Raw genomic sequence first — 24,077 nt, 5'->3', positions numbered from 1 at the left:
GCAGATACTTAAGTGGCCTGTCTGGCACCTTAACTGGATTGCCAGGACACTGAAAATAACTTGAATAACTTCAGTGGAAACATTCTCACTCCTTTTAGAAGAATATGTAAATACTGAGAAAAGACAAAATCAATGATGCTTTGATTCTGTTGGTTTTGAAAGGTGCATCTTAAACCCTGAAGTTGAGGCTATGGATCTGTCCTTAAATCCCCTCTGTAAATGTAGGTTTTGCAAGCACATATGTAAAATCTGCAAAGGCCTGCAGCACTGCTCAGGGTTTTCTGATGTGTGGTAAAACTCTGGGTTGTAAAAATGACTAATTGTAAGTGTAAAACTTGCTCTGCCCTTGAACTGTTTGGCAAGCTTGGAGCCTCTGATGTTGTATACTAAAAATTCACAAAGACGGCATTATGAATCTTGCTGCAGTTTGACATGCTGCCCATTTGGCTTTGGTATGCTGCTGGCAGAGAACTGCTCTGGGAAGGAAGCAGCAGGATCTGTTGGTTACATTAGCTGTTATATCATGTACAGTTGATAACGCTGTTCGTTAGCTCCATCAGATTAAGCTCCCGGTAATCCTTGGATAGGCACATCAGAGAATGGTTTAGCTTTTCAGAATTATACTGCGTGTTTGAGAAGACCAGAACATCTTAAAATTATATTTTACGTTTTACACTAATGCAGTTTCCATCCTGCAATTTTTATATTGAAACTTGTTATATTTGTCATTTCACTAAAGCCTCCAGCAACTGAAGTCAATAGCTTCCATTAGAATCCCAGCCTTTATTTTAAAAGATACTCGTGGCATTTTTGGCCTTGTCATGGCCAAGAAAGGGCCGGAAAAATGCACAAAGAGTCAATAGAGTGAATTCCAAAGGCTGACAAAACAGGAGGGCACATAGTATCTTGATTTTTAGGACTTTTAGTTTTGCTACTTCCAAATGCTTGAGCTTGCAAATACTGCAGTAGTTAAAGTGAGATTGGATGTCATAATACTGCATAAGAATTGATAAAAACATACTCTCATGCTTTCTCCAAAACACATCAGTATGACCTTTCTCAAGTCTGTAAGTAATGAAGTGTACTAACGGAAGAAGCTCCTGGAGGAGGGGTTGGGGTAGTAGAGTTTTGGTCTGTGCTAGGGGATAAAGACCATCCAAATGGAAAGTGAAACTTGCTACTGCAAGAGTTGGCTGGCACCCATACGTATGGAGGGGAGGGAGGCCAGGAGAGTTTCGCGTCCCTCATCAGCAAAGTGGTTTGTCTGAAGCTCTCCAAACACCTTTGGTAAAGATCAACAGTTGTACTGGGACTAGACGGAATCTGCCAGTGTCATGTGTGTGTCAGTGCTGTGCTTTCTTCCAGGCCAGAAGCTGCAGATTGGGGTTGCCACTCCTACACCTAAAGGTGATTTCTGAGGAGTTATATTACCTCCTCCAGCTTGAACCCGGAAATGGTTGTTTTCTGTGCGGTGTAGGTGCTTCCTGATTTCAGATACAAAACAGTGCAGACCTGAATGAGACAGCTCCTGTAGCTGGGTTCCCCCCCCCCACCCACTCTGGGTTCAAATTAAGTTATACAGTCAGGCAAAGGTTCTTGAAAAGAAAGGTCCCCCATCTTAAGGTTAGGGGAATGGGTGAATCTGAAACTGCACTGAGACCACCAACACTGTGCAATGGTGAAAGCTTGAAGGCATAGGCAATTTAATTTTTTTCCTCTTTCCAAGGTACAGAAAATGCTTATATCCTGCGTATGGAATTTGAATGTTTTGTGTACAAACCAGTAGAAAGAATTGGGTTGTGAAGCAGAACAGGCAATATCTGTTGCTGTGGGGCTGACTTTATGGGAAAGTAGCTCCCCAAATTAAGAGATCAGAAAACTGAATGCCAGCTCTTTAGTGAGGGAACTAAAAATGTTTGTTCAGAAAAGCGCAGTTAGAGCAATTCTTTGCCCTTAGTGTGTCCTTAGACATGATAGCAGGGTGACTGAAATCCAAGATCGTGGTATCCAAGGTGTGTACTCTTGTCCAAAAAGATGAAGAGCAAGCAGATATGCATGCTAGTAGAGCAACTCAAAAAGTCAGTGTTTCTGTGTGAATTGAGATCGTGTTTTCTCCCATGATTACATACCGTGGATTAGCTTTAAAAAGTGAAATATATACTGAATTTAATCCACAGAAGAGAAGTCATCCTTGTGCACTCAATATTCAATGCATTTACACTCGGAAGGATAGTTTAGATGTTCAAGCTCTGGATTGCTTTAGTTGGCGAGTGTTTTTTGCCTTCTCATTTTATGTGACAGTAAATACTTTGGGTAAAAGTTCTGGGAGTGTTTTATTGAATGCTTACAAAATATCTTCTGTATATAATATAGCAAGTACAGCATTGCAGTTTAAAGTTGACTGCATGCTGTCTTAGGTAAAGAGGGGGAATTGTTCAGAATGCCCAAAGAAAAATACTGTATTCCAAGTTATTATCTATTATCACATTGTGCTTTAGGACATTTTCTACAGGTTTGCACATTTATGTTATTAATTTTCTCACTTACTACTTGCCTGTTGCAGTGGCAGAACTAAAGATTTTAACTCATATATGCAGGTAGTTAAGGGAGATCCTTTTTTATGAAAGAGATCAAACTGATGTTGATTAAAATTCATCTTGGATACTGTATGGAAATAAAGATATCTTGGGTTTAAAAGAGGTTATTAAACTGCATATTGTAACAGATGCTACTGACAGAAAAAAGTTATGAATGTTAAAAAATCTGTAAGAAGTAGGCTATAGGTATGCATGTAAGAATTATCCGGTAGTTAGAGTAAAATGATACCCGTCATCCAGACCTGAAACAGTTTTCCTCAGGGAGAATCATATCCTGACAAATCTGTACTAGGTTTTTTGGCGGGTATGGGTGTTGTACCATAAAGTCTAATAATTGAGTGTTTACAGAAACGGACATTAATAGTATCATCTTTATGAAATGCTTGGACTGTCTCAGAGGCGAAGGAGTTGGTGTGTGGTTCAGGTGTTCTACACCCGTGTCAGTGCTTCCACATCTTGCCTATTTGCAGAGGGCGAGATGGAAAAGGAGAATCTTGCCTTGCTGTATCAGCCCTCCCGCTCTGACTTGCATTTGTGGTAGTGTGGGTTTGAGGGCCGCAGGAGATCCCGGGAGGAGGAGAGGGCAGATGGGTGAACTTCCTCGTGAGTTGTGTTCCCCAGTTCAGAATATGACCAGTGCCGTGGAAAATCTGAAGCCCAGTGATGCTGCCAACTTTTAAGATACAAAAACTGAGGTGATAATGCAGGTGGCAAGCCTGCAAATACATCAATTCTTTCCTTTCATGCTCTAGATTTTTAACAAACCCTGCAACAGCTTTAGCCCACTGTGACAGACAGAAATGAACGTAAGGCGGAATGTGCTATTAAATAATGTTCTAATGATGTAAATGTACTGAATGCACTTATTGTCTTTGAAAACTGTATATCTCATCAATGCTTCCTCCCCTTACCTGCAGCAACCTGCTGTAAGTCAGACTTAAGTTACTACTAGGACAAGTCATGGCAGACAGAGGAAATACCATGTGTATTTCAAACTACAGATTAATCAAGGTCTCCTTCCTCAGATCTAAGCTGTGTGTGTCCTTGAGGGTGATGTAGCTGGAAGATAAAACGCAGATAAGAAATTCTGTATTAGAACAGCATTAATAATAAATGAATGTTGATCCTAATTGAGTATTATTTAAACATACTGAATGGAGGCAGCAGTCTGCTGGGACCGTCTTATGTTGTCAGACTACTTTTCTGCCTTGCTGGTGCTGCATCTGAGCGACTGCCTTTGGTAGGAAGACAGAGTTGTTAGATTTTAGGTAGTGTCCTTGAGGGATGATGTCTGCAGCAGCAGACAGCTGAGTCTGAGGAAGAATGCACGCACAGAGCACCTGTGAAAGGTACCTACGTTGCACTTTTGATACTCTGCATACTTTTGCCCTTTACAGCATTTTTGCTTTCACTTCCACGCTCTTCCTTACTTCTCCCTTTAGTTTTCGCTTGACAGCCCAATTCAGATAACAGACATCTCTCAGTGGAATTACTAGATTCTTCCTTTTGAGTGGCAAATGACTTCTTCATCTTGTCTCACCAATACATACGCTTTCTCAGATCTCTTCCCACAACGCACATCTTTGAGACACGTAGTGAATAACAGCAGTATGAATCAAGCATCTTCTGTTACCTGAAGTTCTAAACATTTCTAAATAGCTTTGTTCATGGGTGGAAGCGTCTTGGAGCAGGGACTTCCACATATGCCGAATGGTCCACATGGGCATTCAAGGACGTGCTTTCTCCCTGAAGGTTCTCCTTCTCTGGCAGAAACAGAAACACCTCTTCTGTTTATGCCTCCTTGCTTATAATACCCAAGCACAAGAAACACTAACCTAAAATAGGCACTGTGGGAATTAATTCCTTATGGTTTCTTGGTGTGATTTCTGGTTTGAACTCTCCACTCGATTCTGTGTATGCGTTGGTTTATTTTCTTCCTCTGCGTGTTAGGATTTGCACATATGGGAATCAAGATTCACTTCTGTGGTATTCTTCTCTCTTTTTTCAATGTTTGTCAAGCACTTCTGTGACCCCTGGTCTGTGTTAATTAAGCAGCTCTATCACACAAGGGAATTATAAATGCACAGCACCATGTGAAATAAGGAGGGATTATTACTGTTTTATAGGGAGGGATGAGAGAAACTGACGCTCTATTTTAATTACATTTTAATTCTAGTAAGTTTATTGGCATCATACAAGCAAAGCACCTAGAGACCAAGACCATATCATGCTAGGTACTACAGCCTAGAATAGAAAGACTTGCCTGAAGAACAAAGTGCTTGGGGCTTGGCAAGGGCTGGCAACCGTATTTCACAAGCAGCTCTGGAAATACGTGCTGCCTAACTCTGTCTTCTGTGTACAGGAGCCAAAGACTGTTATTCACATAACTGTCCTTTAGAGACAGTGCTCTGATAAACCTCTGACCTTATGAGTGCAAGATAGTCTTTTTAATAAGTGAACCTTTTATTGTCTTACAATGTGCTGTCTACTTCCAGAACAAAAGCAACAGATCAGTTTGTTCCTATTTCTTGAAAGCAGTCCTTCAGATTGGTTAAACCGTTTGAACATCCCTCTACAGCCTTGGAGAAGTACATTTTTAAATCTTTGTGGCTATGGTATTACCATAATGAACTCATAACAGGAATAACGTGCTGCAGTAGCAACATCTCTTATTTAAGGGATGGATTAAGTAGTCCTAAAACAGGAGATACTTAACACACAGGTTTCCTGCTTAGCCATGGAAGGAAAACGTGTAATTCTACTTTTCTGCATCAGAGGGTACATTGTGAGCATGACTTGTAGGATCCGTTCTTCAAAGGGGAAAAACCCACTCAACTGAAATATGACAGTATTCTAAATGACTGAATATCTGACAGTTGATATAAATCATCTTCTCTCACAAGACTTAAGTCTATTAGAAATATGGAATAAAATACTACTCAGATTTACAGAACAATAGGCTTTGTTGTGAAAAATTATAATCCTGTGAGCTACGCCAAATTCTTCTGTTTGACTTGTTCCTGTGAGTGTTGTTTGCCATGCCTTTCTTGAGGTCAGTGACAGACAAGATCTGTATTGATTCTGAACATCTACCGACGGTAACCTTTGAAGGGACAGGCAATGCATGGCCATGGAATTTTATCTATCAATATCTGAGTAATAGAAAGACAAGCATGACATCTAATCCCCAAACAGGTGACAGATCATAAATCTGTGCTGATGCGGTTCCTGGTGATGGGAGAAGGTGGGGGGGGGGGGGGGTGAAAGGGACATTGATTAACGGGAAATCAGAAAATGCTTTAGACTGTGAAAGATCTTTTGACCAGGAAAGCATAGGTTTTCATCACAGAAAAAAGGTATGTATTTACAATTGCAATATGTAGGATTAAAGGAAATATTTTAACTCTGTGTTTAAGACTGGATTTGGACCAACTATATGTTATTCTCATCAAATGCTGTAATATAAAAGATAGATCTTCCTCTAGTTGTTTAGGTCAGACTGGATTCACTTTTGGAAATGATCTCTCCCTCAGTTCCTGAATATTGCAGGCTTACAGTGGTGCAGGCAGAGCCTCCTTCAGTGCTTTCTTTTCAGTTAGCAATCCAGAAAATGCCTGGATGTGAAGGGTTACTTTTCTTGAGGCATCAGTTAGAAACAAGGCGCTCCCAGCGCCTGGCAGCCTGAGGAGTAAATAATGCTAAGAATTTTAATAACTCAGATGGAGCATGATTCAGCAAAGGAGCTGCTTTCCTTTAGAATAACAATCCTTAGCCCTCTGTGTTGCCTTAGCAATATTTCAGAACAGTTTTCTGTCCTTAAACTATTTTGGTTACCTACTATTACAAAAATTTCCCCAATGCAATTTCATCGCAGAGAAATTCACAAATATTTAAACTAAATAAAGCCCGAAGTGCCAGTTTGGAGCTATTGTCATCTTTTATTCTTATTCTTTAAGCAAGAAAAGCAGTGAAGGTGGTTATAGCACTTTTTTTTCCTCCAGAAATGTAATCGCTGTGCACAGCCTATTGGAATTTGCAGTATGTTCTTCTGAAGTGTATAATTCATAACATAAACATGCTCACCATAAATTTTTTTTTTTTTTTTTTTTTAGCTCCAGTTAGCATATTCTCTCTGAAACCAGCAGAGAAACCCAGCAGAGAAATGTTGGCTGCAGATTAGTGAGAAGCAGGCAGAGGAGTTCTTTGCCTTGCTGGGTGAATCAGTGATGAAAGGCGTTGAAAGCATTCACACGTGTATACACTTGCTAAAATATGTATTGAGAAGAGAGACTTCCTGCAATTACAGAGCAAGACATATGACAAGAAAATGAAATACCTTGCACCCAGGGATGCTGAATGGTGTGAGGTTTTCGTCCCTGCAGAAGATGCTTGGGAACCTCATCCAAATTCACGTGAAAATCACAGCATATAAAGATTTTGGATAGCCAGGCAGGTGCAAACTTAGAACTGTGCTAAGTCATTAAACGGTGAAGGCTCGCTCCTTTGCCTAGTCCTTCTGGGGGCAGCGCTCTCCTGGAGTTTCGGGTTCAAAAAGATTCTCTGGAGTTTCCTTCTGATGATGGAAGTTTTGGAGAAAACATCTAGGCTTTTCTGACCCCCATGTTTCGGATCAACATAAACCGTCGGCCTTGTGTTGTCCTCAAAGGAGTCTCAAGAGCTCACCTGTGGCCTGATGCTGATCCTAGGGATGCATAGGTAGTAAGGTCAGGTCTTCGAAAGACATCTCTGGACGTGTAGCTGCTATGTATCAAAAAGTTAATGGCTGGAATGTCCCTAATTGCTGTTGGAGTGCGATGTCTTTCTATAAAGTAGCCATCCCTCTTGGTACTCGATAAAGAAGGGATTTTCACAGGGCAAACTTAACATCAGCTTATTGAAGATGAGAGTTCTACAGCAGGACAGGCTTGAAAATGAGATTTTTCTAGAATTCTATCCATTTACTGCCATTTTTCTTTAAAGAGCTTTTTCCTGTGGGCATTGGAGTTCCAATTTGTCTGAAATAAGCTGTTAACTAGCCCGAGAGAAGATTTTTGAGGAGAGAGTAAGAGCTCGTCGAATGTTGACACACCTCAAAGATATTTGAGCCAAGGTCACAAAACTGGTAATTAGAATTTATTAGCAGAGAAAGTTGCTATTTCAAAATGTGAATTGTAAATCTTAGTTGAAAACTGAAGTTTTTGTCTCAGGGTGAAGATTTAATTGAAAGAAAAATTGTCCAGGACCATCCACTTTTAGCACCTCCAAAAACAAATAAGCCTAAAATAGATTTAGGATGATAAAAATTAAAACCAAATATGTAACTTTGCATTTTTGTGTTGAGAAACTGTTACTGGAATGGAAAGGAAAGGATCACACAAAATGTTTTGCTGTTGGTATAGTTGGACTGTTGGTTAGAAGAATGTCTCCCTAAAACTGATTTCAGGGAAAGATGAATGCCTGGGAAATGTGGCTGGTTTGGTCCCTCATGCAGTTCTTTGTTTCTCTTTGAGACCAGTGCTGCTCGCATGGAGCACTGTGCAGCTTCTGATGATGTTGCACCCTCATAGAGAGGACCCTTGTCTTCCAGTCATGGAAACGGTGGTTTAACCCAGGTCTTGGTTTGACTTTTTCCCTTCCTGTGCAATTTTCTTTCTTGATACCCTAAACAATTTTGGGCTTGTTCACCAATCTGGATATTGTTTGCCTTTAAATTCTGTGACCTTGGAGGGTTTCTGCTGTTGCTTATTTTTGCCTGGATTTAGCATAGAAGAGATGCTTCAGAGTAGAAAGGTGTCGGATAAGTGACTGACAGCTGATGAAGTGAGCAAAGTATCACAGCGGACTTGGTGAGTCTGAATCACAAAAACCCAATATTCTACTAAGACATTGCCCTTTCATAGTGTAGTCCAAAACCACTTGGCTGCTTCACGAGAAACGTGAGTAGTTTTCATATTGCAGTATTATTCAGTATGATTACCATCATTTGTTTACTGCTGTCTCTTGAAGAAAATGTATTCCTCCCACCCGCTCAGAGTTCTCCCCAGAACAGTGGTATGAGCACTGGGCATCTCCGCTCCCTGTCTCTCACTTTCCTGTTTCTTCAGTGATGTCAATGGATGCTGACACTCGCTCGGAGCTGGTGTCCGATGTGCTGCAGCGCTTACCCTTAACTGCTCAGTGTGTCAGTTTTAAGCTTTGAATTCAGAAGGCTTTCAGCATCTTTCGTTAGCAGGAAAAATGGACTGGGAGATGCAGAGACTAATAATTATAGTGGAATTTTACTCACTTGGCATGTCAATACTAGTGAATGCCCTTGAAGCAGGTACTGTAAACATCTGAAGCTGGAATTCAGCTGCCATGGAGGGAGGATCACGCGGCTTAATTCAAAGGACTTCTATTAAATAGCAAAGACCCTGATTTAGGATCTGTTCCTAGAGCTAATTCTGGCAGTGCTGCATCTTAGAAGCTACTGAGGGATCAGAAGATCCAAGTCTTGTTACTGCTTTACAATTTTGAGGTACGTTAGTGGCATAAAGGTCTGTTGTTAGCCCCCTCACATTAACGCTGCAATATCTGGAGGCTGGTGAAAGCATTCTGAGCGTGCCAGTAAGCCTCCTTCTGGGGCTGAATTGTAAAAGCCAGTAGATTTTGTGTGTAGGTATAAATAGCAGCATGCTGCCTTTTCTCCTTCCGTACCTTTGCTCCAAAGTTTTTCACAATAAGCTTGTTTTATACAAGTGGGTTACAATATCCCTATTTTTATTTACTTTGAATACATCTTGAGGAATACAGTCTGTTTTTTATTGAATATTTTTAAGCGTTGCTAACCAAAGCCAGTCCTTTTTATCACTGGTGCAGGACCTCTTCAGCTGCAAGAGCTGTCGTACGTGATGGGACCCAAGTAGTGTGCCTGTTCGTATATTTTGCTGACAGTCTAATCTAAAACCGCTATCATCGTGTTGCCCAGGAAAAGATGTCATGAAATTAACTCCACTGAAAGCAATTGCCTTTCCTTGCCAGCACAATTAGCATGGATTGTCCATTCTTCTCAGAAGTTCAAGTGTGACAATTCAAGCTTTTAAAAGTGGTCTCTTAAGACTTCAAGACCAGATGCACTGAGCTTCAGCAACTTGCTTCCAGCCCATGGTTGTAAATGTTGGTTTCCTTCCTTAAAGCAAACTTCCAGAAAAAAGGTGATTTATTTTCTTTCCTTACTTTTCCTGCTCCGTAAGGTCTCCTATATGATCATTGCGGAATGTCTGCTCAGCTACAACAGCCTTTTCTCTGAAAAGATGGCTTCTGATGCTTATTTTAAAGAGATACTGATGGTTGGAAAGAGCATAGGAACTGCGCCATTAAAAGTCGTAACAAGGAAGCAAAGCGCTTCGTAGAATAAATAGCTTGCCTAGGTGTTTACAAAACTCGCTTAATATTTATCTTAACTTTTGTTGGTTCACTAACTACTACAGTTTTTTTAGATACCTGAAATTGATAGATAAGTTTTGACATTAATATCGCTTTAACTCTGTGGACTGATCGTGTCGTTTCCCCCACCTCAAAGCTATGAACAAGTAGTCTGTGCATGAGGGTTTTTTGCTTTGACTCAATTTTTCAAGAGGAGTTTTAAGTTTATCGGTTTACATAGTTAAAGTATCATGAAAATTACTCTTTTCTTTGAGAGCGTTTGTTCCTGTATTCTGTGGACTGACTCAGCAGCCCCGTTAGCCGTGCTAAACTACCTGCGGCTAGCGTTTGGTTGGAAATTGAAGAACCGTTCTCACAAGCACGTGTTTTTGATCTCTTTTCTCCGCTACTCCTCACTCTATCCTGATGTGCTACAAGTAGAAAAAGAATTAATCTTAAATGATGCACTGCATATGAGCCAAGATCTTTGTGCTGTGTCCACATAAGAGGAGCTTGTTTTAAACATGGTTTACTGGACTGTGTCTTATTTTGCAGTCTTAAAAACAAATGTTGCTGTGGCCTCAGGCAGAAATACAGGTGCAAAAATGAATTGCATAGGTTATAGCCAAAGCTTCTCCTTAAGTCTTGCATCCCTCCATCTTCTCTCCCTTCCAGTAAGTAGAAAATATGTCCGTTTTCACATTGCACAGAGATTCAGTAAATGAGGCCAAAGAGCTCCTTCAGGTAATAAAGGAAACATGCATAGCATTTTTTTTCCTTCTTCCTGTTTCATTGCAGACATCTATTTCAGCTATTATACTTTCTCATAAATATTATATGTATGTATATTGCATATATATGGCAGTTCCCCCTGAAGCCCACCCTTGGAGGTGAGCTGCTTTCATGTGCCTTTTTTCTCCCTTAGTAGAGATGCGTTCATGCTTTAGATCAAGGACGTTCTTGCCTCTTAGGTAAAGTGTAAGTCATCTGATTTTTGTAGACAGTGATGAAAAGCTCAGTCCAAGAAAGCATGTTTTGAAAATCTGCCTACCTGTGAGCGCAGGCTATGTGTGCATGCAGACAAAATGATTTATTGCTGAAGTGCAGGCAGGACTTAAAGAACAAACAGACTTTTATTTCCTACTGTTTCCAGAGCCTTACTGACTTAAAAATGGAGTACGTTTACAATAATTTGAATGTTGGGTTGAGGTGTTTTTTTCCTTCGTTCACGCGATACTCTGAAGTCTCTCTTCTTGTATGCTCCCTGTTGTTAGGAGATCAAACCACCTTGTAAATATTCCATTTTCTTCACAGTGTTATAAGCACCGAGTGCAGAAGGAGGGTGAATTATAAGGAACAAATCACAAGCCGGTGAAGCAATCCTGCGCCATATGTGGAATTGCAAGGCAATGTTTGGAGCTGCCCAGTATGCCCATGTATGGCAGCTTTGAAGCTGCCCAGTATGCCCATATAATGCCTATCTAACACTGAGGACAGACCTTTAACCTAGGATTCAACACAGCCACAGGAAAGGCTGTGTGATCCAATGCGAAAGTGATGCGTGGAGCCTCTTATTTGAATTTAAAAGATGAAAATCTGTCTAGTATAATCCAGTTCAGTTGTGGTTTTGTTTTGTTTTTTTGTTGTTGCTGTTTGTTTGGCTTTTTAACTGTGCTCCCTGTCCCATTCCCTCCTCCTACCACCCCCCCCCCCCAAACAGGTGTTGCTAATTGGAGGATATTTTAGAAATTCTTTTCCGTCAGTATTATCTTTCCTTTTTTCTGTCAACTTCTGTGGTTCTGCATTGAGTCCATAAAACTTGCCCCCCCATCTTTTTTTCCCCTGTGACAACATATTGTCATGCTGTAAACACCTGTTCTAATGATATTTGCTCTTCTTGAGAGTGTTTATACAATGCCAGTAAACATTTAGCAAGTAACTAAATGCTGGCATGAAAATGGGTCTAGAAAACTCTTGTTTCACGTTGTACTTCTATTTAATTTGAAGCTCATAATTGATATCGTTCACAGAAATAACTATCTTGGTTTGTTAATTGGGAGCAAGCATGAGTATAGGTGACGGAAAGTGTTAACTTGTACCCTCTGGTGCTTTTACCTATGCAAACATAGGTCATCAGAGCAAGAGGATCTTTGCAAACAAGGGCTGGATTAGATGTTCTTTGATTCAGAATGAATATTCAAATATCTGAAGGTTGAGACTGGCTGTTTCAAAACGTGCTGCATTGTCCTTATGTGCACTATGCCTGTTGTTATTCTCCCTTAGGTTTGGGGTTAAATATTTTCAAGGCAGATCTGATGCCAGCTTGGACCTAGACAGGGAACTCCTAAAGCAAGCCGTCAGTTGGCGGAACGTAACAATATTTCACCATGAAAAGCTTCAGTGGCTTGAACTTCAAATAATTTATTTCTAAATTACTTCTACTGTAATTCTTTTTAATTCAAATAGGCTTCCAAGTTGACGTAAAACTCAGTAAGTGCAAGGAACAGTTTAATGAATTGAAAGATAGGACTGAGTCTTTTAAAGTAAATGTAACAAAAAATGCCTGCAATAATTGCTTAGATGGAAATCAAGTCTTAATAGCTTTGTTAATGATTGTAGTGAATATTATGTTTGTGACAAAATACAGAGAATATATCCAGCTGATCCTTGTGCAAGAAGCTTGTTTTGAATGTTTGATAGAATTATTCCCTAGGAGCAGTCAGTGATTAATATTTTTGTTCCTTTCTGTGTAGCTAGTGACTGGCTTTGCACCCCCCCCCCCCTTTTTTCCCCTCAAATATTTAACCATAGCCTCCTTTAGCTTCCCTCTGGAAACAGTTTGTGGAAAAAATGGTTGTTAAGGATTGGTTCTGTGCTAGTTTGACATGCCCCTACCCTTGCAGTGGTTCTCTGGCAAGTGAGATGTAGGGCATGTGGTGGTGGTGGTTGCTTTTCTGTTTATAACTTCTGGAGTCCCTTCAGTCCGTATAAGGAGTGTGTGTGGTGATGTGTTGAATTAATGTTTCTGGAGAGTGATCACCAAGTGCAGAAGGGGCAAGGTACACCTCGTGTCCTGCGGCTCTAGGAGGCATCAAGCGTTGCTTGATTCAGTAAAGACTCAGCACTAAGTAGCACTAGTGAGTACAGCAACAACATGTGGCAATGTTTTAATGGGTCGTCCTACCCACAATTAAATTGACCAATTTTAAACCCACTTTATGGAGTATAAAGACTTAATTGGGACAGTGGAAGAATTTGTTCATTTATTTTACTCTATAAGCAATGAAGGGAGTTGTGTTTTCCCCAACTTTGATTAAATTATAATGCATGACAAACTAGTGCAGTATAGCGGTTAGAAATGTTTAAGAAAGCTCTATTACTGACACGGACAGCGTAGCTAGTTGTTCATCTCCTGATTTGAGAGATTTGAACATGATCCTGCAGAAATTGGAGTAGGGGAGAGTAAAATGTCTGCCACATGCTCTTTGCAGCTCTTCCAATAAGCCTTGGGGACTCTAATATAAATTTTATTTTGTTTGATAATATTTTTCTACATCGCTTAAAGTTCTTCAATCTAGAGAGACAAAATTTATGCCAAAAGGGCAGAAAACTGTGCCCAGGCTGCAAATCAGTGGCTGCAGACAATCCAAGCAATCCAAACTTACTTTATCAAACATTTTTCTTTTCGAGGCATGCTAAATAATAATGAGGAAAATCCTTCTTTCAAAAAAGGAGAGAGAGAGAAGCTAGAGTGTAAACAACATCCCTGTATTTATTGTTTGCAGACATCTCTTAATGCTAGTGCCCAAAATGCAAACCCTTTTCTGAGTTTTCATCAAAATCTTGAGGGTAGTGTTTTAGGGTGGGGTTTTGTTTTGTGTTTTTGTTTGTTTGTTTTTTTTAAACCTTTCTTTCTTTCCCCTTTTTCCCATAGTAGCTAACAGTGGGGACGTCTAGGGGCTGTCCACCTCCTAGTCTTTGTGTAAATACAGTCATTATTTGGTAGAGGGCTCCTCCAGTGTTTCCCACATCTGCTTTGTTTCAGTTCTTTTCATTTTATAATCCTTAATCAGATGCCCATTAATTCATTTAATTTGATAAATCAAAGGTTCAAAATTTCCCCTACTTTGTATTTTACTTCTTATGCCATCAACAAGTGAAGCTTATTTACAATTGCCCCCTTGTCCATAAAGTTTGTGTAGTTTGAAAGCAGGCAAGATCCAAGCTGTGACCTAAAAGGACCTCAATTAGTATTTCTCTGCTGGCTAGAAAGCCTCTCAAGTTCAGTCCCCTTGGTCTGTTGGTTGGTGTTCTAACGTTGCTCAGTGTTTCTTCATCTTACTTCCTAACCTGACAGGACTCACATCAGTTGAGAGAAACTGAAATGCAAGGTGCTTTATTCAAATTGTTATCCTCTTCATTCTTTAAAACTTGAGCTAAATTTCACAGCATGCGTGTGATGTAATGATTCAATTCATTAAAAAGAGAGGAGTTTTTGAGGTGATGGCTTGTAAATGATTACGTAACTCCCACAGCATAGTTGCATTGAGTTCTTTTTTCCTGCTTCTGGACATTAACAGCACCTGCTGATTAGATGTGGTAAGTAAAAACTAGTTCCCAAAAGTATATCTCATAAAGTAAAAGGATAAATGCTTATAATCTCCCTTTTTTTTTAAGAACAGGTTGTTCTTTCAGAGCAACTTAACAATATTCGTCTTTTGAGAGAAGGAAACAAATTCCTACATTGTTGCGTGTGGCATGGGCCTTGTTCTCCTGAGGCTAAGTGATAATGAGTATTAAAGAATGGAGGAGTGTTTGAAGTCCAGTGAGAGTCCTCCCTAGTCCTGTACCTTTTGGTCATTCTGTGAAATGCAACAGCAGACATCTGAAAGAGAATGTACCCAGTATGAAATGACTCCTTTTCAATAAAAAATTAGGCTCCACAATGAAGCCAAAGTCTAAGTTCAGTAAATAGAAGGTCCCTAAACATGGAAGTGTTTTTTTTTTTTTTTGCTTGAAATAGATCAGCTGTCTGTGGTATATACCCCTGTTGAGTTGGGATAATGATGCATATAGACACAAGCCTCCAACAGCTTGCACAACAATTTTTTCATGAGGCAATTCTCCATTTCTTGTGTGGAAACGTATGAAAGTTTGTTCTTTTTGTTCATGTTTAGCTGTATGTGTTCCAAATGAAACTCACTGATGTCATTTATGAATTTTACATTTTATCTTTGCTTCCTTCTTAAGGAGATGGACAAAATTTGGTTACAGAAGATGTGACAGTAGTGGAGGGAGAGGTTGCCACCATCAGCTGTCGAGTGAAGAACAGTGATGACTCAGTGATTCAGCTCCTGAATCCCAACAGACAAACGATTTATTTCAGAGATTTCAGACGTAAGTTTCCCCTCTGTGTTGTTTGATAGCAACTTTTCCTCCACCTTGCTTGGTCTCTGGATAAAGCAATTGCTAAGATCTCTTCTTTTAATTTAATGTTAGACACTTAAAGTTTAGTCAAATCTTTAGAGGGTAGATGAGACAGACAATCATAATCTTTCTCCTTAATGGAAACCTTGATGCTCCCTTTTAAAAGTCAGACTGTCTTACTTTGCAATAGGAATTGATTGTAGTAATTCAGGGTGAATTGCAATTGAGCGCCACATATTTAGCTGACACAAACAAATTGAATAGGGCAAAGTAGAGAGAGTGCAATGTTCTTGGAGGTAATATGTTTAGTTTGAAGACTGAAATTTTCGATACAATCTATGCCTCCTATAACTAAAACAAAATCTCCTGTCACTGCAGTGTCCAGTGAATGAGGCTGGCTTTGTTTCTTGTTATGACAATGCTGTGAAGCCTAGTAGCTGAAATGAAATGTTTGAAATTGTTTGTATTACTGTCAGTACTGGGCCTGGGCACCCTGAACCATTGTGCTAAGCATTAGGAAAACCTACAGCAGGTCACACTCTTTTCCCAGACATTCGATGATCTGAGTATCTAAAAATGTGGAAGGCCAAAGGAGAAATTGTGACTCATTCCCACTGAGCTAACATGCAAGGCCCTTGTGCAATGTTCAGCACAGGCGTTTTCCAAAAAGATAAACCAAACCTAGGACAGGTGCTTCAGAAATGCTTTCCACTGGTAAGATTTAAAATGCTTACTTTTAACATTCCTGAAAGAATTTGGACAGACGTTACTGGTCAGGGAATAAATTTTAAATTTTCCTTTTGCTGATTCTTATCTGTTTTGTGCTGCCCCATGTCTGCTTACCTGTCAAACCTGCAGTCTGCAGATGGTCAGAAGTGAGTACATATGGAAAGGGATTTTCACAATAAACTGTTTGCCTACACATCCCTAAGTCTTCTGAAAATAAATATCGCATCCAAAGGTTTTGTACTGTGCCAGGGGAATTTGCTTATGTTGATTCTTTGTAATGGTTTGAGAACGCAAGTATTTTTATAGACTCAAACTGAAATGTGAGAAACATGATCAAAGTTGCAGTCAGGAACCCATAGGATAGTTGTCTAGGTTCTACTACTGTTTTTATAGGTTTTTGACTTTGCTGTTGTGTTGAGAGGGGGGGGGGGTGCTGTATCTGTCGTGTTCATTGCTGTCTCTAATGATCTGTTTGTTCCACAGCGCTGAAGGACAGCAGGTTTCAGTTAGTGAATTTCTCCAACAGTGAACTCAGAGTGTCATTGACAAATGTCTCCATTTCTGATGAAGGAAGATACTTCTGCCAGCTCTACACTGATCCCCCCCAGGAAATTTATACCACTATTACAGTGCTTGGTAAGAACTGAATAGGTGCTTGCTGTGAACTTTTCAATCGCTCGGTGCACAAGGTCTGAGCAGAGAAGGCAGTGGGGTGGGACTGTACGCTCCGTTTTGAGAATTGTTTTATAAGTCTTTGAGCCACACAATAAGAGCCATAACTCACCTCTTTTTTTTTTTTTCTGATAAACATCAAGTATTTAAATGCAGAGTGCTCTCTCACTGAAGACTAGCTCTTCAATAGCTTAACTCAGTTGCATACTTCAGTCTGGAGGCACAAAATTTTTGACGGTGACTGGCAAATGCCAAGTGAAATTGTTCAGTGGAATGCCATAGCTGTTGCACGTTCTGCCTATCTTGCAGCAGTTCTCTGATTTTTACCCTGAACCTGTCTTTGTAAGTTACGTTTTATTTATGGTGTGGTGGTTGGGGCTTGTTCTTTTTATTCCCAGGACGTTTTGGTTTCAAGGAGTAAGCAGAGGTGCAAGTGTGAGGTGTTTTCCACTTCTAAGCCTTTCTCTTGATTAAGTCACTTAAGTGCTGCCAAATTTTCTTACCATTGTGAAGTGGGGTTTAATACCAGCTGTCTTTTACAGACAGTCTGTAAGGATTAAATGTAGCATACTGTCTGTAAAAATATCTGAATGAATCATTTGGCTTTTGGAGCAAGTTGGAACTTGCTGACGTCTTGGAATAGAAATCTGTCCAGTCAATGGCTTTGGAGAAATGTGTGCGCTGTTTAAGACAAGCTTTCCTAGGTGATGTATCTTTGGTTTTCTACAGGTCTGTACCCACAGGCAAGAGAAGTTAAGTTGTAGCATCTCATTCAGTGAGAGGAGAAAGGACAGAAAGCAGCCAGGATGTAAAAGCTGTAGATGATTTCTTTTAATAAGTATCTGATATGTGCAAGAAAAGTAAATTAGTGTTAATATTTTGTAGCAGATTAGAACTATTCAGTTTATGAATTTTGTATTTTCAATAATCAAACTGCTCTGATCACATACTAAACCTTTTCTTCTGAAACTTGGAGTTTTGGAAGGTCATAATGAATAATGACAGCGTCCTTTGTCCATCTTCTTCTGTCTGTCTGTCTATATTCCTTAAGGATAAATATTACAAACGTACCTAGCTGGTGAACCTCCTGGCATTCCGAAGATGCACAAGTTTTTTAATGTTTGTTGGTTGACATATATTCAGCAAAATCTTAAGTTTGACTAACGGAAAGTGATAGCTTCCTATTAATTTTACTGAAAGTTGTTATTTTTAACACGTAAAAACTTAAGGTCTTTCGTATGACCTCTTACAGTTAGTTGTTTGTTTAGGAATTCCTCCCGCTTTCAGAGTTGAAGTTGATTTCTGGTTTCCCCCTCCCCCACACACACTTCCCCTGGCAATACAGAGATATGTTCACCAGACAGACCTGCTGAGTTCTTGCCTTTTGTTCACTTGCTTACATTTTGCAAGGCTGTGGTACGTGTGCAGCTGCAGGATTGATGTGATTACCAATAATAGTAACTAATGCCATTAGAGAGCTATTTCTGCAGATTAGCAGTGGCTTTTACGATCCTATTAGTAGGAGAACCTGAATCACAGTGAATGACTTAATGTAAGATCTCACTTGCTGATTGGTTTAAATTTCTCTCTTCTTTTATTTAACGAGATTTGCTTCTTAGGTTTTTATACACTGTTTAAACAATGTTTATGATCAGCTCTGTATAGCTGTTATATTTACCAACAACTTCAGAGTTTCAGTGTAGCAGCCAGTATTCCTATTAATATGAAGCTTTCTTCCAGCTTTCTTCCTGTAGTCCTACATGCACAAAAATACTTGGTTATGTTTAATTTAACTGCTACCAATGTGTTTGAAGTGCAAGCATTTATTCTATTCATCTATAAGCAAGTACTGCTTGTCTTCCAAGTGAGAGACTAATGCAATTGTGGGGGGAGGTTGTTTGTTTTAATATTAACTGTGTTTCAGAATTCAGGGAAAAATCTGTTTTCTTGTCATGTACTTCAGTTCCTTTTTAGAAAAATTTGGAGCATGGCCAGCGTGTGCCTGCCTCTGCCTGACACTAATAAAGCAGTGAGTGTTTTCTCTTTACCTTCATCACATACCTGAGCAAAACCTTAGTTCACAGAGCAGGCAACAAAGATAGATGGCTATTATTAGGAGTCCAGTGAGGGGAGTGTCTGTCTTGCAGCATTTGTACTTAGCTGTAGGGTACTGAGAAGCCACGAGTAGCATGCCTTTTCTTATGTGTTATTGACTCCCTAATTAGGAGAGAAAAAGGGAGGGCAGGTAATTTTCAGTGTCAGTATATCATCGGTTCTACTAGGAATCCATTTTCCACCAAAGATCTCTTGGTTGTTACGCAGACCTCTTTATGTTTTAAGTGTTGGGAAGGAGTGGATTTGCTAACCTGCTTCTAACGATGCTCAGTCTGGAGAGCAGAGCAAAGTTTGGAGACATCCTTTTTCATAGCCAGTCTTAGAAAAGAGCTTGCTAAACGCTTTCACTTTTTTTTTTTTCCTGTAATAGTGTTCTCTCCCCCCCACCACCACCACCTCCTTTTCCTATGTATTTTAATGTCTTCAGTGACACTATATGTAGATTTATTCATGCTTAATTGGAACATGTGAAAATCTCAAATACGTGGTCTGTTCTGTTCTTTTTAGAGAAAAGCCACAAGTGACTAATTAGTCCCTTTGATCATCTGGATGGTATTTATATGTATTTGTTCCTCATTAGCTGAAAAATGCGTTAGTCACGCTTGAACTGTATGGTTGCTTAATCATATTGATCAGAACAAAAAAGTTGCCTTTGGAAGTTTTAGGTTTTCTCTGCAAGTGCAACTCCCTGCTGTATAAACTGTTGATGTTCACTTTTCCTCTATTTTTTGCCTCACTAGCTACTGGTGCTTTCATATTTAAAAAAAAAAAAAAAAAAAAAAAGGAAAAAGTTTCTGTCATAATTTTTAAGCTTGTTCATCCTGTCTCTGGGTTGTGCTGTGGTAGTGGTTATCCCTCCTGAAGCTCTAGGCTATTTCTTAATATTACTGGATTATTTTTCATTGAAGATTATAGTCTTCTAGCTTTGTGGTTTTCAAGAATCTTGATCTACAGAGAGTATTTGTCTTAGGAGATGGCAAATTACCCTCCTAAAGTAATTGCTGTGTGATGGGAGTATCTGTCTGCCCCTATCAAAGTTGCCTCTGTTCTCTCTGAGATGGTTTTGTATTTCCTTTGTGGTTTATGTTGATGGGAGAGGCAATGTTGTTTAAAAGGTGATGGCATTCCACCACGGTCTTGTGCTCAGTGGCTTTTTTTTTGAGTCTTAAATGAGCTTGATGTTTGCTGGCCTGCTTCCATTCCTTAAGGCTGAGGCTTGAAATGGAACAACATGAGAGAAAAATTGCCTTCTGAGAGCTAGAACCGTGGGTAAGTAATGCACTCTGAAATGTCAGCTTTTGTTCCTCTTCTCCCTGTCAAAAGGAGCCAAGAAATGTGCACGGAGTCAAACTGTTTTTTTTTAAATAGCAACATATGCAACTGAATAGCATGGAAGTGTAAAACTTCTACTTGGAATGGTGCCTACCTGGGAGAGCAAACAAAGTTAACAATTTGATAAATAATACTTTGTGAAACTACTATTTATGATTAGGTGGAGAGCGTGAGTGCTTATGGTTATCACAAAACTGCCGGCTAAAGGATTTGATCAATTGAAAGATCAAATAAATGCTGGTGGCTAGTTTTTTCTGGTATGTTTTATGGGCTTTCCAGAAGGTCTTGTCCTGTGTTAGTGGTCAAAACATGACTGGCTTGTTTTTTCATCAAGTATTTGTTGTTTTATCTTTTTCCTTTTAGTCCCACCACGCAATTTGGTAATTGATATCCAGAAAGAAATTGCCGTTGAAGGAGAAGAGATTGAGCTGAACTGCACTGCCATGGCCAGCAGACCAGCCACCACAATCAGATGGTTCAAAGGAAACAAGGAGCTAACTGGTAGATGTATTCTCTCTGTCCTTTTTCAGATAGCTGAAATGATTTGTGCAATATTGTATATTTGTCCTCTATTGCCACTTGGGAAAAAAAAAAAAAAAAAAAAAGGAGTAAGCTGCTTTAAAGCCTAGCTCAGGAACCAAGGAGCATGCGGGCAGCCATAAGGGCTACAGAAGGGCTGAACTTAATTTTGTCCTCTTCCTGCCTTCCAGACTTGGCTTCAGGGTTCTAGATTTTTTCTGTAACTGAAGGTGACCTTGAGGAGCCCTGAAGCTGTGCAGAGGATTTATTTCTGTGGTGGTTTATGTAGCTTTCTACCCTGTTTTAGGTATGAGTAAGATCATCTGCCTTTTGAGCTATAAAGAATTCCAGTTCGCCTTTATATCTAGAACTCCTGTTTATAGGGCATTTTTCACGTGTTCAGTTGAATATTCATACAAGATGGGCATCTCCCACTCTCTTAAGTCCGGTTACTTATAGTTTTTGTACGTACACGCCTCTGACACTTACTGCATGTGACGAGCTGTTAGTTTAAGTCTGCACATAGATGCGAGCTTGGTTGACGTGATCTTTGTGCTTTACCCAGTCTGGGACAGTAAAGAGCTCTGTACAAAAGTCAAGACTCGTTACTTCAAACCTAACCCCCTGCAGGGGCAAGATGAAATCCTCTGTTTGTGTACAGCATTGACAGACACCCGAAGCTGACAGACTTCCAGCACCTGTTGCTGCCTAAATGTTGTGCAGATCTTCAAATGATCTCTTCCTCAACTTCCTTTTCCATTCTGGAGGGCAGCAGTGCAACAGTATTTGACCCTTCATGCTTGACCTGTCTGGCTTCTTGATTGAGTTTTCTTGTGTTGGCAATTGAATTCCATCTTTCCTATAACTTTTCAGACTGCTGAGCCAAGTAGTAGCGTCTTGAAATATCAGTTCACTCTGCTGGTTCCTTGGATTTCTTTTTTGTTTATATGTTTTTAACAGAAGTGAGGATACAGAAATACTCAGTTGTTTTCTTTATGTTGTGTGGGTTGCGAATGGAGTGAATGTGTAGCTTCTGATCAGAAAGTCTTCCCTCTAAACTTAAAGGGATAACTTTTTTTTTTTGCCGTTGCCGTACGTTTTACTTACGTATTATGTGGAAATATTTCATGTTTGAAAGAGCTGTTACTCTTGACGTTTTGACTGTGCAATCCAAATTCTTAAATAAAAAGCCACATACGAGTATTTGAAACAAAGTGGAGATGCATTATCAGCAAGCGATCACTGAGTTCATGGAAAACTTTTTCCTGTCCTTGTCTGTGTTTGTGTTAATGCCATCTTTTGGGCAGTGAGTTCTGAAATATGCTTTGCCCCACCCGCCACTGCTACACTCTGCATAGACCTTCAAAAGGAGTACGACTGAAATACTTAGCCTATCGATAATACTTTTAATTGCGTTAATCTGGTTAATCACTTTCTAGCTAATTGTTGATTGGAGGGTGGAAGGGGATTTGTAGCTCCATTGATTTAAGAGCGTGGGCTTTTGGGGATGGTATAATGGGTTTATTAATCATTGTGGTAATGTAGTTTAGATTTTAATTGGAAAGAGCTTCGTGAAGAGGCGTGTTACTTCATACACACATACTTCCTTCCCATAAACCTTAGTGGCTGTAGAAGGGAGGAAATTTGATGTTGAAGGGGAAGGTGTTCCCTGGGCGCAGAAACAATAAGGTGAAAGTATCCAGGAGACATGGACATACCCTCTCATGATCACTTTGTCCTTTCTCTCACTTCCCTAACAGGCAAATCCGAAGTGGAACAGTGGTCCGATATGTACACAGTGACCAGTCAGCTTTTTCTGAAAGTGGGACGAGAGGATGATGGGGTCCCTGTCATCTGTTTGGTGGATCACCCTGCTGTCAAAGACTTACAGACACAGCGTTACCTAGAAGTCATGTGTGAGTAGCAGAACCTCTAATTCTTCAGATGTATGAAGTCACACGCTTGAGAAGTGTTCAGAAACCATTAATTACATGATTAGATTTTATTACAGTGAAGACGGTTTGTGTCCTTTTATAGAAAAGACCAAATGAAAATGTTGGGTAACATTTAATCGATTAAGCTAAGACTTTTCCCAGCCCTTTTGAACAAAGCAAATACATGCTTTTATTCTCTTAAGGAATAACTTTCTAAACCTAGAACTTGTACCAGTTTGTTCCTGACTGGATTTTATGGCTGTCAGAACAGATTAAATCTTGAGTCTTTTTCTTTTAGCGACATACTTATCTTTCTGAACAATATAGCTGTACTACCACAGGAAAGCAGCTGGCCACTACTGCAAGCTTACTTTCACAGTGGCCAAAACTTGCCACTGTGAAAAAGAAATATATGGTTTGTACTTTGCGAGCATACAGCACTAACTGTTTTTCCACATTAGAACAACGTGAATTATGTGGAATCCATAGTAATACCACGAATTGCGATCAACCATTTTTTGCTGCAATGCATCTGAACGTGTTCATTGTTAGCACAAGGTAGTGCATCTCCTTTTGTTTAGAAACTGCTCTCCTGTACAGGATGTTAATGCTGTTTACGAGCAGGTACCTGAAAATACCTGTGGTCCTAAATGCGGACATGCCTGACTTCCATCTTGATGGAGCTGTAGTGCACGATCACTTACAATCAGAAAATGGCTTCCAAAATCAAGCAGCCATCGCAACATGGCTTTGATGCATCAGAAAAATAGGGGTGCTAGAGTCTGCTGATTTTGGACGCTCACCTCCACTATCTCTTCAGGGGAAGGGGAGGGTATATTAATTTATTTCATCTTCTTCATTATGTAGTTTCATTATGAACAACTTGGTTACAGTTCTCATATCTCTGAAACTAGCGTGAAGTAGTGTTCCTGTAATGAGGAAAACAGAAATGATCAGATACTACCTAAACTGGCATATACTAGATTTGTGACTGTGCTAATATGTAATTCATTTATGCAAACTTAATGTCCATTAACAGTTCTTGTAGAGCTCCATTAGCTTTAATAATACATTAGCACCTTTGTAAGGCTTGATCAAATACTTAAGGAGGAAAAAAAATCCCGTCTCTCAGATTATGTGGAGAAATTGAAATCTTGCGGGCTTTCTTATATATGTGTTTGTAAGGGGGTCAGATTATCTTAAGGAGTCCTTTTAGAAATCCCACAGAAATACTGGTCTTTTGATGTGATAGGGAGGGTCAATGTTTTAGGAAAAAAATTTGCCATGTGCTTTTAGGAGTTTCTGTATTTTCCTATGGGGAAAATAGGAAAGAAAAAAGAAATCCCTT

At 39.7% G+C, this 24,077-nt stretch overlaps 1 protein-coding gene across 11 annotated transcripts in view; it reads left to right on the top strand.

Annotated features, from left to right (window-relative positions):
- CADM1 (cell adhesion molecule 1) overlaps positions 1 to 24,077 on the top strand; it is a 209,394-nt gene that overhangs the window by 130,420 nt on the left and 54,897 nt on the right. For all 11 annotated transcript variants that reach the window (XM_068916562.1, XM_068916558.1, XM_068916560.1 and 8 more), the window contains exons 2-5: positions 15,252 to 15,398; positions 16,641 to 16,793; positions 20,640 to 20,777; positions 22,556 to 22,711. In XM_068916562.1, coding sequence (XP_068772663.1) covers positions 15,252 to 15,398; positions 16,641 to 16,793; positions 20,640 to 20,777; positions 22,556 to 22,711 — 594 coding nt within the window. The remainder of the gene's footprint in view (positions 1 to 15,251; positions 15,399 to 16,640; positions 16,794 to 20,639; positions 20,778 to 22,555; positions 22,712 to 24,077) is intronic.

This window comes from Struthio camelus, chromosome 22 (assembly GCF_040807025.1).
Source record: "Struthio camelus isolate bStrCam1 chromosome 22, bStrCam1.hap1, whole genome shotgun sequence".
In the NCBI taxonomy this organism is placed as follows: Eukaryota; Metazoa; Chordata; class Aves; order Struthioniformes; family Struthionidae; genus Struthio; species Struthio camelus.
Note: the sequence above shows the minus strand (reverse complement) of the source record. Positions and strands in the feature narration are given on the sequence as shown.